General features: G+C 32.7%; 3 protein-coding genes across 5 annotated transcripts in view; 2 read left to right on the top strand and 1 right to left on the bottom strand.

Annotated features, from left to right (window-relative positions):
- AP-2mu (adaptor protein complex 2, mu subunit) overlaps positions 1 to 13,282 on the bottom strand; it is a 20,755-nt gene extending 7,473 nt beyond the window's left edge. The window contains exons 1-8 of one of the 2 annotated variants that reach the window (XM_074113030.1): positions 13,144 to 13,282; positions 12,712 to 13,034; positions 12,370 to 12,564; positions 10,786 to 10,948; positions 10,479 to 10,697; positions 8,913 to 9,213; positions 8,580 to 8,813; positions 7,554 to 7,665 (exon numbers count right to left, since the gene is read on the bottom strand). In XM_074113030.1, the coding sequence (XP_073969131.1) occupies positions 7,554 to 7,665; positions 8,580 to 8,813; positions 8,913 to 9,213; positions 10,479 to 10,697; positions 10,786 to 10,948; positions 12,370 to 12,546 (1,206 nt within the window). In that variant the 5' untranslated portion in view covers positions 12,547 to 12,564; positions 12,712 to 13,034; positions 13,144 to 13,282. The remainder of the gene's footprint in view (positions 1 to 7,553; positions 7,666 to 8,579; positions 8,814 to 8,912; positions 9,214 to 10,478; positions 10,698 to 10,785; positions 10,949 to 12,369; positions 12,565 to 12,711; positions 13,035 to 13,143) is intronic. The other variant, XM_074113029.1, reaches the window with a different exon arrangement.
- Positions 1,505 to 6,982, top strand: LOC141446503 (uncharacterized). Its single transcript, XM_074113027.1, has 4 exons — positions 1,505 to 2,547; positions 3,741 to 3,999; positions 6,471 to 6,784; positions 6,894 to 6,982. The coding sequence occupies exons 1-3, from the start codon at positions 1,646 to 1,648 to the stop codon at positions 6,750 to 6,752; spliced, it is 1,443 nt and encodes a 480-aa protein (XP_073969128.1). The 5' UTR covers positions 1,505 to 1,645; the 3' UTR covers positions 6,753 to 6,784; positions 6,894 to 6,982.
- Dd (CTD nuclear envelope phosphatase 1-like protein dullard) overlaps positions 13,273 to 15,504 on the top strand; it is a 14,818-nt gene continuing 12,586 nt past the window's right edge. Inside the window, exon 1 of one of the 2 annotated variants that reach the window (XM_074113036.1) lies at positions 13,273 to 13,403. In XM_074113036.1, coding sequence (XP_073969137.1) covers positions 13,305 to 13,403 — 99 coding nt within the window. In that variant the 5' untranslated portion in view covers positions 13,273 to 13,304. Of the gene's footprint in view, positions 13,404 to 13,727; positions 14,109 to 15,504 lie in introns of those variants that run through there. The other variant, XM_074113035.1, reaches the window with a different exon arrangement.

Raw genomic sequence — 15,504 nt, 5'->3', positions numbered from 1 at the left:
ATCATCAAATAAAAGCAATCATCACATCATTTTAATGCACCCCTATGATTACGGTAAGAATATCTTGCCAGGAGGGAAGGGATTAGCTATGAGGTTAGCATACTGGACTCCCACGCCGGAGGTCCCGGGTTCGAATCCAGCAGCTGACCCTTAGATTTTCTCTTCCTAGGAGCTTCTTACAGCTCACTGTCCGGTGATGGACAGTGTTGTCTGTAACGAGAGAACACTGTCCGGAGGCCGGCAGTGCACTGGAAAAAGCTCCGGGCGCTAATAACCTTAGATGTTGACGCGCCTTAAATCATTAAAAAAAAAAAAAAATATCTTGCCAGGGATGGGCGGGTGTTGGTCTAGTGGTCAAGAGCGTGACTTTGTAAGTGGGTGATCCCCAGTTCGAATCCCGAGTATGCAGTCATTCTTATTACTTAAAAAAACCATAATACTTTTTTTTAATAAAGTGTAGTCACCCACAACCATTACATTACACTACATGTTTTAAAATCTTAAATTATTTTTTTTTTTTCACTTTGCGTCACCAACATTTTTTGCAGTCAGAGGACCTCCCAAAACGTGTATTTCTCGTGGAAAATAAATATTGAAAACCGAACACGAATAGATAAAATTGTAAATTTGATCTTAAATATCTCGACCAATATTAGGGATATCGAAACGGGGTTAACATCATTTTTCACAGTTTTTTTTATGTAGTTTTCATAATTATGGTCAAAACCAGTGGTCCTTATGAAACTCCAATCGGGTTTTTGACCGTAACTCCGCAAAAAATGAAGATACAGCATCGGGGGTGGTGGAAAATTTGAAAACTAAACCAAAAAAACAAAACATATAGTTTATTTCGTGGGTTTTTTCGAAATTCCGCTTTCCTAAAAAGTTATTAGCGATTGGTGCGTTTTAAATGGATCACCCTGTATATTAACCAACAAAACCCGACACCAACAAACACCCAATCACTAACTTGATTACTAAAATTATTCACATCCAATTGGTTTGTCCGATACAAATAATGGTTTGATTTCGATTTGAATTCTGGCTTGTGTGTATAATACTTTAATTCGCGCATGCCCGAAGAAGTTTAAAAGAAATATTTTGAAACCTTTCTCTAGTAGCTTATCTATCTCTGACTGTTCTGGTTCACTGTCTGTCTGCTTTAATCGATCATTAATCAATGTCTGCTTTAATCGATCATTAATTAATCAGTTTGAAGCTGGTTTAAACTGTAATAAAAAACACAAAAAAATTTCCACTGTGATGCTCCCTACAATTTCAAACCAGACAGAAATGCTGATGAAACAGACCTAAATTGGGCCATTAAACCAAAATTTAAATCGAATCCAAACCCAGTTTATGGATCGTGCACACATACCCACCCACACACTACAAAATAATCTAATTTTGGGAACTCATCACTAATAACCTGATGGAACAATAACTATATTCTATATAGTTATTTAAAGATAAGGGATTAACACATGATTCATATGCTTATGTTAAACATATGAACTTACGGAGAAAAAAATGTAAAATATAAATTATATAATACGGTTCTAAAAACTACGACACTATACATACCGGTACACACATACATATACAATCACACATCGTACAAAAATCCCCCTAAAAAAAAACAAAAATGGATATGGACATATTGAAAGATGATAATTTAATTGATACGTTGAACGCAGCACAGATGTACAGCATGGAACTCTGGATAGAGAATATTGATGACAGTGGTAAAAGTAGGCATGTAAACGTTCATGAGGAAACAGGTAGTAAATTAGGAGATAGTGACAGTAAGACAACAGTCGAAGGAAAACTTGGCAATAGTACTTCGAAATCAATGGAATCTATGCCCACACTAGCCAGTTCAAAACCTAATAAAAATTCATCTGGAGATGGGGAAGGGAAAAAACCGGATCCTAAGCAAAAGAAAAAGGAGTCCAAAAAGGAGAAAGAGGAAACCGAGAAAAAGTCAATTTACACTCTCGAGGAAAGCACTGGTGATTATATATTACCAAGTGGATTAAAACCATTCAGAGTTCGTTTTACATTGTTCAATAGAAATGTAACATTAACACAATTGGATTATGAAAAAATAACCCAAATTAGAAAAATGCTTGAAGGTAACACAACTACATCTACATCATCCCTTTCGACTAAAAATGCTTCAATGGGGTCCGAACAAGAGGATATAAAAAAACCAGAATCTTCTAAAGAAAATGTAGAAGAAACAGCATCTAGCGTGTCAAAGGTAACAAGTCGTGAAAAGAGACAAAGTATTGAAAGGGGATCAGCTTCAGAAAAATCTAAATCAAATAATAGCCGACAAGCAAGCTCACGTCAATATCATACAGAACAACCATCAGATCAACTTTCTGCAGCTACGACGGTGAAAGGAACATCCAGAAATGGTTCACCAGGCGCTTCGGAAACGACAACTAAATTGAGTACTGTTCAGTTTACTAAACTTCTTGAAGTTATTGGAAAAACACAAGATTACGATTATAAAGTCAGAGTTGGAGAACTGGATGATCTGTAAGAAAATTAATGAATAATTTTTTTTTTTATAAGTAATGATATCGTTTCAAAACTTCAGATATACAGTTTTCCACCTGCAAACTTGTTTACGACATTGTCTAGGGGAAGGAAAACAGGTTATTAGATAGATAATCTGCGTGATAATAACAAAATGTCTAAAAAAAAAAAAGAAAAACTAAAAAGCCCAGGAAGTCGCTATAACATATTTGGTTTCAGCTTTATCAGGACAGCCGACAATAACTAGGCAATCAAAATCGCTGATACGATTTTAGCACTACTTCCTTCTACAAGTAAGAAAGCTTTTAGAGCTTAGTAGCTCGCAAATCTAGGTCTTGTTCCGATCCACTTCCGATCCAAACAAATATGAAAACTCATTAAAAACCTTACAACTTACAGAGGAATTGTTTTTCCAAGAATCCTGCTTTGACCGGAAATCCTAGAAGAATCCTTTATAACACCTAAAGTGGGTCTACATTAAGAAGTTTCCCCTTGAGAGCATTGCTAACAGCAATCATTTCAAGGATACCATTTAATCATCACGAGAACATTACTTTATAACTAACTAGCCCAGCACTCACACAATAACATTTTACGTGAAAACATTTACAACACATAATGGAGCATATTAGAACTCTTAGATCGCAGTGAACACAAGCTTTTTATAGCCAATGCACGCATTGTTCTTTGCAAAATGTATTTCTTTCTCTCGTGAAACAGCCCACTGCATAAACTTGCCCTCTTGACAGGAAAGATAAACCAGGAATCTAAGAATAAAGGTACTTTTAAAGAATAACGCATCAACTCGCTATCAGCTCTGTCCAGATCTTCAATCAGCATTTTAGGTAGCAGTTTAACGAAATCCGTGCTTAGGGAATACATACTATGCATCTGTCTATATCTGGGTGGTTAGTTGGTATCCTTGGTAATCGTGTTACTCCAAGAGAAGTTTCAGGACCGATATAAGGGAGTAATGTTTCTCAAATTGGACAAATTTATCGATCACCTTAATTTCCTGATTAGATTAGTACCCGGATTTAGATTCACCATCAGACCCAAAAAGAAATAAATCTAAAAAATCTTTCCCGTTTACCCCTAAAAATTACAATTAATATATATATTGTAATATATATATATATTATTACATATATATATATTAATATATATATATGTAAAACAAAACATTCTTGCAGACTTGAAGAAGATGCATTCGTTCCACAAAGTGAGAATGTTATGAATAAAGGTGGCTGTGTTACAGTGGCCATGGCGCCAATGTTAGCAATACAAACTTTACAATCTGGATCAATACAGATTACGGTTGATAGATTTGGTGGAAGAAAAGAAGACGAAGGTGATCCTATTGGGACTGCATGTGTAAAAATACCATCTGATTGGCAAGAAACTGTTTTACATGCGGCTACCAATCCAAGGATAGCTCCAGTCACACTCAAGGTAGGTTACACATGTAAAGTTTACTCGTAAGTATGTGTTGGGAAATATAGGCAGGCCCAAAGTTACGTTGGCTGGACGGAGTGAAGGAGAGGATACCCTAGGCGTTGCTGGGCGTAATTGATCTGGAAAGTGGCTGCCTAAAATCGGAAAATTTGACGGAGGCCAAGGTTCGCTAGACGGACTGTCGCGCCAAATAAGAAGAAGAAGATGTGTTGGAAAAAAGAAGTGAAACATGACTTTTCATCACACTTTTTCCCTAATGAATTGTAATCGAGAATTGCAATAGCTTTCCCTTGCCTACTTCAAAATACCCACTAAGTAAGACATAATATTTTACAACACAAAATCTTTAAATATCTTTAAATCTAAAAGAACTCAGAAAAGGCCAATTTCCTTCCGTAAAGCGACCAAAAAAAATTAATTTTAATTAAAGATAAAATTAAAGCTCTACAAATAAAAATAAAATAGTCTCCAAAATAATAAACGATTTGGAATAAAATAAAAATAGTAAAAAGAACACCAAGACATGCCGAAATTAGATTGAATGATCAAATTATAATAAAACTGTCTTAAAGTAATTCAGGAAGTCCTTTAGCCGTGATCAATTTTGTCAACAACCGGATATACGGGTACTCCCTTAGTACTAGAAAAATAAATTTAATAAACAAAGATAGAAATACTTGTGAAGTATGAAACAGTGTTTATTTTTATTTTTTTTAAGATTTTTTCGAACAGGCTGTTCGAGAATAAAAAGATTTAAACTTTTCTTTTATTTTAATGAAATTAATACTTTTTTTTACGTTTGTTTAAATAGATTCTGATACTATTTAATAATGAAATGAAACAATGAAATTATTTATCAACATGTTTACCATTAAATTGCATTCTTTCGTAGTTACCCAATTAGTTGGGGGTAATTTGGGATTGAGCGTTGTTGGAGTAACTCTCATTTCTGATAGTTAGTTCAATTTTTGTTGATGAACATGTAATGTTAGTGTTTGTTTGTTTGTGAAAGTTGAACTAGCTTTGATGTATGAATTATTATTCTAATTGAAATCCACTAATCAGTTGGTAAGGTCTCGTTTTTGCAAGATAATGCACCACCCAAAACATTAAAAAATTGATCAAGGAAATGTTTCCAAGAAACTAGCGCCTTGAAAACAAATGCTGGTAAAAAATCTTCAAGGTATATGAAGAAAATACCTGGACAATAACATTTGACGTCCGGGCATACATACGTACATTTTGTATGGTTAACTCTACCTTGCTTTCAATTCTTCCATCGAAAAAAAAAGTGAATCTAAGAAAATGGAAGGTCCCTGATAAGATTTGGTGGAAAATTTTACAGTTGGCGAGTAATAAACCATTTCTTTCTTTGAGACATCACCTTTTTTTGGGGGTTTTTTATTTACAAATTTCAGGAACACTATCGATCTTATAATTGCCTTAATGTATCCATCGATCCATCGATTTATTTAATTAATTAATTGACATATAAATGGCGACTGAATGAGTTCGATAAAATTCTCAGCCAAAAGAAAATGCATGCCCACTGATTGCGACTTTATCACCAGGGTTCTTTCAATTATTCGTGATTTTTGTCGAAAATCACTTCAGCATGATGTTCTTAAACACCAGTACATTAGTCATTCATATAAAAGCCTACAACTTTTTACTAGATACTTCAAGTTTAGGGTAGAGCCGATAGGAAGCGCAGTTAGTGTAAGCTCTGAAAAACATTTCATCACTGTATAGTCTGGTTTTAGTGTCACCCCCCCCCCCACGTAATAAATATTAGGGATAATAAAAACGTGTTACTAAAATTCAGGGTTTGTTGAAGTTTGCTTGACCTAAAGTGTGAATCTCTTAAACGATTTTTATTTATTTTTTTTATTTTGTTATTTACAATAATGTATACAGTATACAGTAAGTAAATATGAAGAGTATGATGAACTGGTGCGAGAGGAGAGAAGCTACCCAGCGGTAGCACTCTCTATAGGAGAGAGGAGAATGTGAGAAGAATAGGAGGAGGAGAGAGTAGAGTAATAATTTAGGTCTACAGCCTACAAGGAAGTCGCGGGGCCACTGGCGATTCAGTCGGCGAGTAGTACTGTTAGAAATGTCAGAGGTGGCGAGAGTCTGTACAAGAGGATTAGAGTTAGTCGAGAGAGTAGTGTGGAATTTTTGGTATTTAGTCTTGGCGAGTTGGAGGGAATGTTGAGGTCGTTGTGAAGAGTGATTTTTTTTATTTTAAAAATTGGATTTTTTGAAATTCTTTGAATTAATTTTAATTGAAAACTCATTTAATTTAATATAATTTAAAGTAAAAAGTAGAAGTTTGAAGCAAACTTCAATAATTGTAATTAATGAAAGCCATAAGGTTGTTTTCACCAAATGTATTTATTTTCTTAATGAATATTAATTCTGCCTTTATTTAGTTTAATTATTAAATACTTTTATCCATTTTATAGGTAAACAACAAAGTATCAATTGAAGAAAGGCAGGAAAATAAAACTGTAGGAACTCTGGATTATACATTAATTCTAACATGCTATTCTGGTTGTGTTACATCCGAAGGTATGCCAACTTTTCTTGGATTATGGGTCTCTTTAGCAGAAAGTAAACAGACTCCCTGCCATAAGCCGATGGTTCGTGACAACATAACTCTACATCCACTTAAAAGAAAAGCATTGAATGAAGATTATGAAAAAATATTTAAAGGACATCCAATTAAAATGAGAAAAATTTGTTAGAAACCATCAAATTATGGAGAAAATTTGTAAAGGTTGTACTTTTTTCCGGATTTCATTTAAAAAAAATATATATTTTCTTGCTAATCAAGACAAGTATTGAGTTAAGGTCAAATTTTCGTAATAGATTTTTTTTTTTTTTAGGTCCTCGGAGTTCAAAAAAGTGATTTCAGAAAATAGTATTAGAATTTGTTGTATGAGTGTACAAAATAAAAATTAAGTTTTTCAAAAAACTAAGGAAGTTACAATACCGCAGGAAGCTGTTCATATTAAATTGGGTCCCGACCAGAGACTTGATTCGCAACTTAGCGAATCTAAAATCTATCTACCAGAAGACCCACTTTAGTGAATGGAGCAAGAGTCTACCCATTCATTATACGCGAAACTGGGACTCCTAACAAAGAGGCTCCAAGACCTCACTGCCTGACTACAGCTTTTGCTTCTGCAACATTGGAGTCATCCCTTATTTAGGGACAAGTCCACAATGAGATGATGGACTAAAAAAAAAAAACTTCAATTGTTTACTTATTATTTTCAAAACTCGCGTTATACCAGCTTATTGCTGTAAAGTTAAAAAAAAATTAAATTGGATTCTTCCCAGAAAATAAATGTTTTAAGGTTCCTCGAACATGGGAAAAAAAAATTATTATTAGCATTCAGACGGTGTTAGTATGTGAACAAAATCACAGAATCCTAACCTAATATAACTTAATTTTTTTTAAAATTTGCGCCCATAATCTTCAAAGTGCTAATCTTCGGAGTTATAAACTTTTTAAAAGTATGAATTAATGATAACAATAATACCTCAAAGTTCATGGAGATCGGTGGTCGGGTCCATTTTTTCTTTGTATCAGTTTCAAGAAGTTCTATTTCTGCAGATAGTTGTGTTTCTTTCATGCCAGCCATTCGTTTTATTCTAAAAATAATAATAAAAATGAATTTTCTCTTTTAGAAGATTTCTGAAAAAAAAAAAAAAAAAAAGTCAAGAACTGTAACCGAGCTTTTTGTTGGCATTATTTTTCGCCATGATTTCCTTATCTGGTTAATGCTGCGACAAATTTCAGAACTTAATGTTGGATAATACTAGATTATCGTACTGGAAGGGAAGCATATTCAATGATTGTACAAAACTTTAAACTATATAGTGAACAATCCTCACTTTATTCATTAAAATTTACCTCTTCATCAGTCTGTACAAAAAGATTCTACCAATTCTCTTAATAGACAAGGTCTACAAACTGCGCGTGTAATGTCAATGCTTTTGTTAGTAGAGGTGCCATTTAAATAATGCTTAGCATTTAAGTTCTGCATTAATGTTTTATAAATCGCTTTAAATCAGCTTAGGAGGGAAACGGAAATCTTCCATCCCTCGGTGACCATCTTGTATTTCAACTTACAAACTGTACCTGTTTCGCGTTCGCCAAAAATTTTATAATTTGTACCGGTAATGTGCCTTTGGTTATCAAAGGATGAACATCAACTACGCGCTGGTTGTCGATTTCTTCCCTGAAACTACGAATGATTTTAATGCCCACTTATCACGAGAAGTTCAGTACAACAGAAGGCATTATTAATAAAAGTTAGCTTTTATGAAATATAAGCAAATCGGATTATGTATTGTAATTTCAACAATTTTTTTTTAATTCGCGTACACCCACAGGCAGGCAATAGGGGGAAATTCAATCGTCAAAAAGAGAATTTCTCGTACCTTCAGTTTGAAATCCGTATTACCCCTGATTTAATTTAATTTTAATTTTTTTAAAGTAGATTACTATAGTACAGATCAAAACATTAAGTATAATAACAACAAAGTAAAAAAAAGACACTCACTTCCAAACAATAGCATTCTCAGAAGCTTTATATTTTGCTTTGCCTTTGAGACAGATCAATTGAACACCCGATGTATTTAGTGGAGTTGGAATTTTTACTTCCATTTTTTGACCAAGCAATGAAGGTTTAAAATTCGATTTTAATACAACTTTCACTTCCATCCTCGTTCGTCCAACTTCACGAACAAGTGGAATCACTCTGAATGGTAAAGAAATATCCTTTGTTGTACGATACCTTTAAAAATGCACAAAGTTGTTTAAGAAATTAAATAAATAACTGCGAATATTTCATAATGCAAATTAAAGAAAAAAGAGCAGATTAAAGCCGACTTACCTCATTAATTCAAACTCCCCATCGGGCGGAATGAAACTTATTGAATGTTCAGTTTCAAATTTCGATAGTTTAACACATTGATGGAATTGGCAATCATCAATAACTACTACTGGTTTCCCGGAAGCTCTTGCTGCATCATCACCACCTCCGGCCACCGAAAGCCCACCACTCCCGGTGCCACCACCTTTCCCTTTACTGTCCATCACGATTTTATCATTAATACCAAATTTACATTCTGGCATTCCTGATAAATAAGACTTCATCACCACTTTTCCAGCCACGTGTGCAGACAATACTTGTCCTGTAAAGAAAACAGTAAAATGATGATTACGTTTTTTACATTCTGCAGCATTTTAGATGGCTGCAACAGGTTGCGGGCATAGGAATAAAAGTTGGTTGTTAAAACAGCCTACTCAAAATGGAATAAATTGTAGGTTCGTCAAACCTACAAGTCGTTGGCCATCAACTATATCTCTTTGGACAATGTTATGAGAGCAAGTTTAGGTGTGGTTCGATTTTTGGACTGAGATGCCCGTATAAAATTAGTTTTTTTTTAAATATAAAAGCTTCCGATCCTACATTATCTCCAACCATCTTCTTACACTATCTCTTCTATGTTTCTGGGAATCCACTTCTTACTATCAGCCAAGAAGAGACATTTATCCTCCTAAAATTTCCATGCTATCAAAATTCCTACCTTTTTTTTTCTCATCAAGTTTCCATTACTTCCACTTCTTGCCTGACAACACTATTCCACATCCTATCCCTTCGCCCTTCTCTTGTATATCTCCTCTAGAGGTATACATTTCAAAAATTCTTAATCGTTGAAAGACACTTCTAGATTGTGGTCCAGGTCTAGGCATCATTAGCGAGAACACTCTCGAACATATAGGAGTAGTAACTTCTCTTTCATCCCCTTGGAAATTTCGATATTTCATAGAACTTGGTGTACCGGTCGTACAATCTTCCTTTTCATGAAAATTTCTCTATAAGGACAAATTTTCGAAGATAGTTATGACGCCCTTAAGTTCTGTTCTGACTCACCACTTTATCAGATAATTGTCATTGAGTACTGTTAACTCTCTATTGTATGAGTATACTGATACTCATACAATAGAGTAAGTTCGAGTTTGAGGCGGCTAAGTACTAACAACTAATGTAATGACCCTTAATATGAAGGTTCATTTAGTTCCCCTTTGGAATTCGTCCACAAAATTTCACTTTTGTGGTTTTTAATAGTATAAGGTCCTTTCTACAGGAATGGTTTGCAAAAATAATGAAGGACATCTAAAATGAATGATTTGTTTAGTATTTGCAACTATGAACGACTTTTATGAGGTTGCTCCAGAATTCAAACAATTGTTGGCTAAAGCTCTGCAGATCTTGCATGTGATTGTACACTGGAATGTTATATATCACAAACCAAATGCGAGAGATGCAGTCTTCTTCCTCAAAAGAGCTGTTCAGAAGAGGACCATCTGTATTCTTGACAGAAAAGTAATACCTCTTAGGAATTCAAAGGTAGGGACATTCTTCTACTTACAATAAAACCAATTTGAACCTTACCCTGAGGTGACATAAGCAGATTAACGAATTCCAGCACATCCAAAAATAGTTCATTTCTTCTATATTTAATGCCTTCTCTTCTCCAGCCAATTTGTCCAGTTACTTGCGATGTTATCTGCGCTTGTTCTTCCTTACTCTGAGATTTTACTCCTTGTTGCGTTATAAATGTTTTCAGCACTCCAGTGTCTGAATTTTGTGGATAACCAAAGTCTAATATTTCTGTAAAATAAGTATGGTTAATTTCAATTATATACCCATTTTATATTAATTAAAATAGAAAGAAATTTTAATTAAATAAGTTACTAACCATCAAGAAGTTCATAGATGAGTACAAAGTTATTTTTAATATTCTCTTCAGAAATTTTACCAAAATATGATTGCATAACATCTATAACTTTTAGTAGAAATTCAAATACCATTGCAGCATTTACATTTTGTTTCGTGACTGCTGCCAGCCATATGTTTGCTCTCTGCAAATAAAATAAAAAAAAATACAAACAAAGTAAAAATAAAGAAAAAAAAAACATTTGTCCCTGGTTCAAATCCTGGCGTTTAGCCCTTAGATCTTTCCTTTCTAGGAACTTCTGCATTCCTTGCTATGAATGTGTGAAGCGAATGTATTTATAAGTAAGAATGGAGAGTGAGTGATATTCTAGTGATAAGCACCGAGACGATGCCGGCTGTATGGCGAAAGCCAATGCCAAAAACAAAAGAGCAGCTCATTGTCCTTAATGTTCTTGTAACATTAGAACATCGTCCAGAGGCCGGCAGTATCAAAATTGATAGAAATAAAGATAACCTGTAAAAAGTTTATTTTCAAATACGTAACTTTTCTATTATTATGAATTTTCCAGGTAAGTCTTAATGAAAATGTCAAAAGTAAAATTATAAACTACTAATGACACTAAATAAATATGAGGGGAAATAATGAAATAAAATTCTAAATAAGCAATATTTCCCAAACAAAATTCATATTTGCTGCGTTTAACTAAAGATTTCCGTAGGAGGAAGTTTACTAGCTGCTTTATTCAGGGAACTTAGCATTCCTGTGGGAATCCCAGCCAAACATATTCATTACTAACAACATTAATTCAATACAGAGTCTAGAGAGGTAATGGTGGGCAAGTTTCGGGGTTAAGCGCATCTGCGGGTAAACTCTTCCTCATGATCATGTACAAAACACTTATTGACCTTACTCAGTATTGCACTGATGCTTAAGCCGTATTTCATATTGTATTTTGGTCGCAATAGATTTTGAAAAAAAAAAACTAAATTAATTTCATTTTTTCATGAATTAATTGGGTTCACAAATGGTTTAAGCAAAAAAGCCTTTTTTGAATTGAGCGGTGAGCTCAAAAAACATCGAAATAATAATTCATAAAGTTAACTCATAAGATAAGACAAATTTCAAGTTTACATTAAAAAGAAATTGGTCAAAGCGAACTCGATGAATTTATCTGACATCCATATTCACACACGCCCATAAATACTTTATAATTTTGAATTTGATGAAAACCATCAGTGCTAGATAATTAGAAAATATACTTTGTCGAGGTAAAACTTATAAAACATGAAGTTTAAAATGTAGTTAAAAAAATCATTTCTACTTTTCTTTACGGTACAATTAACCCAAATTTGGTACACCGTAAAGATCAAAATTCCTTTCGGTTTAGATACTCTAGAATGTTTAACACTCAAGCTAACCCAAATGACATGTGAATTCACTAAACAAAAGTAAATTAGGGTGTTTACAAATAATAATAATAATAAAACTAAAATGAAAAACTGAGCTCAAATTGAGATTTAACAGATTTATAAAAGAGTACAGTATCTACAAACATAAGTAATTAAAACAAATTAAAGTTGGACATCAATTAAAAATCAATCTTACCTTAATATGAAAAAATGAAGTTCTTGCAATATTTGTAACCGGGGACCTGACTTGTTGCCTGGCATGTATGACATTGACTCGAAATGCGTCAACGGCATTCCTTCCAATATCATCTCTATAAACTCTTGAAATGAGGACTTCTCCTTTATGATTGTACACAAAGAGTCCACCAATCATCTTAATTTAACTATTATCCTGTAAAGAGTAGCTGGTTCACATTTGATTGTTAATAATACAAAAGAAGTAGATGTAAAAATATTATGCATTTGAAGTTAATTGACACAATCTATTTACTTTATAAACGAAATAGAATTAATATGAATAAATATACGCTATACGAACAGTTTTATCAAAAAAAAGGGCAGTAGCAGTAAGAAGTCATATCGAAAAAATTATCACATTAATACGGTTATTTTTCACTACTTCAATAATCTGAACTCAATAAAACTACTAAAATACTACCTTCTGCTAACTGATTGGATCCATTCAAGATTTAAAAACCACTTCCATGCCCTAAGAATTAGTAAAAAGTAGTTTTTACTCTGATCAATACCAACTCCTCCTTCATATAAAACGTGATTGTGAAGGCAGATACGACTCACGGAGTGGGGAGATTGTAACAATCACTTAAAATTATATTAATGACGTTTGTATAAGCCGACAACCTATAAAAATTTTTAGAAGTAATTATTAATATTAAATTTTATCTTTAATTACTGTTGATAAATTATTTTTTCTCCTTAAAATAAAAAGTATTTTATACTTTCGATGTACCTTTCAAATTCGAGATACGATTTCTAAGCCCTAATTTTCGAAAGTTGTGTTCAGTGTGGGTCGATCATGGCGAAGGACCGTTGAGAACCTGTGATGAATTCATGTAAACAGTACATGTTTTTATTAATATTTTACTAGCCGGATGCTTAAAATTTTTCCAAATGCTTAAACAAGTGCTAATGGGATTGCGCGCTTGTTATTTGCTAGCATCGCGTGTTTGGACGTGCATTTGCTTTTTGTTTAAGAAGCAGGTTAGAAATGTAAGTACAAAACTTTTCATTTGTAAATCACAGTTTTTACTTGAAATTTCTCATTTAACAGTATATGATTACATAAGATTGGAAGGTGCTGCTTTGGCATAATATTTTATTCATATAATCGAATATAACCTATACCAATCCTGTAGGTTCAACCATAATTTTCAGTGATTATATTTGCTTCAAACAGATAATAATTTACTTTCTATTTCAATCATTTAATTTTTATTTTTGTTTTACTCTTTTAGCATTATTTATAATTCATTGTATTTTGTTATATGATACAAAATAAGTAATTGTGTTTAGTTGGTTATAGCATTTATTATCATGTTAGCATATGCAATTCAGCCAATAACCAAAATTTTTGTAAACATGTAGTGAGCTTTCTTTCCAAACCGTTGGTTAATTAAAACGTAAACACATTGACCATGTCTGTAAAGTGTGATGGGGAACTTGGATTATCAAATCATGTCATATATAATCTATTTCCAAAAGCTTATTTTTGAATTTGTTTGGTGTTGTATTAGGGAACCAGATATTTGGTTACTTCTTATAGTCATGATGTTTTATTTAATTATTACACTTTTTTATTTAACTTGTGTGTGCCGTTTTATTAATGTCATAACCGTTATATTGTCGTATACTTTTATATTCTTGATCTCGTTGAAACTACCTTACGTTAGTAATTTCTGTAATAACTATTTGAAGGTAAGTTTTTATTTTTGTATTATCAGTTTGTTTTTTTTAATTATATGAATCTATCATTCAATTTAGTTTCACTCATTTAATTTTTTTCTGTGCATCTAATAAAGTAAATCATTGCTTTGATGCGAAGACATAAATTGTCTTATTTATTAAGTTGTAAGCGGTGTAACGTCGTAACAAATTTAATTACTGTAAGATTTTGTAAGAAAACATAACTGTAGCATCTTAAATCAGTGGCTTAAATAGCATTGAAAAGAAAAAAACCGAATTTAATTGGCTTATAATCTGGGGAATCAATTTGTTTGTTATATTGATTAAAAATAATTCGAGTATTTTTCATTTTATAGTGTAGTTTTTAGGCTCTCTTTTGAAGAGTTTTTGTATCTTTCTTAAAAGCTTTATTTCATTTTCAAAAAAGTCGTATCAGTTTTTAAGAATGGTCTCATACAATGTTGTGTTTCATTTCCAACTTAATTATTGCTTTGTTGGATATGCGCTTTATGCTGTGTTCTTTTCGCTTTTTCTGTGAAGGTCCTGAACAACTACTGCATCGTTTTCATTATTTGTGAAGTTTTGAGAAAAAGAATGATTGGTTTAATTATGTGTGGTCTGAAAAAAACATGCGATATTTATACAAAGGCATGAAAAAGTGCTTCAAAAATTCTCTCAAATCCATATCTTTTTATAATCGTCTCTAGGTTGGTTCATTCTTGCTGAAGCTTTCCTGATAACCGAATTGCCACGAGCCTTCTTCGTAGATAGCCTTCTTCGAATTCTCACAAGTAGAGTGAATGAGTAACAAAACGTGTAGCCTAGATTGTCCGTATAAGTATTATTTATTTTATCTCTTTAATTTTGGTTGCTAAGAGAAAATTCTTAACTACAATTCGAGATATCTCTTGATATTAACCAATGTATTGAGGCCCCCTTGAATTAACAAAATGAGTGCCCTTAAAATAAATATGAGCAATCAGAATTCGTCTGTACCTATTTCTGATTTCGTTTTATTATATCTATTTAATTTTTATACTTCGTAAGATTTAATTGAAATAAACTTTAATCAACAAAAATGATTGAAGATAATAATTTAGGTATGTGTGAGTTTGAAGTTGATTTTTTTTTTTATTTAGTGTTTCATTCTAACAATACTTTAAAGTTAGATGCCAAATAGAAACTCTGCCAAATGTAACATATGCAATATGACCTTCGCTAATACTTTTAAAACATTTCATATAATTGTTTAATTATAGCCCCAATTTTATTTTTGGGGGGGGGGCGAGCATTTTCAATTTTTAATAGTATCAATTAGTATTTTGAATCCAGTTAATTTTTTTTTTTGTTTAAGTTTATTTATTTAGAGTACTGTTATTTATTATTTTTCACTATTTAAATGTGATTG

This window comes from Rhodnius prolixus, unplaced genomic scaffold, assembly GCF_049639745.1.
Source record: "Rhodnius prolixus isolate KJV_2025 unplaced genomic scaffold, Rpr scaffold_7, whole genome shotgun sequence".
Classification (NCBI taxonomy): Eukaryota; Metazoa; Arthropoda; class Insecta; order Hemiptera; family Reduviidae; genus Rhodnius; species Rhodnius prolixus.
This window is presented reverse-complemented; position numbering and strand designations above follow the sequence as displayed.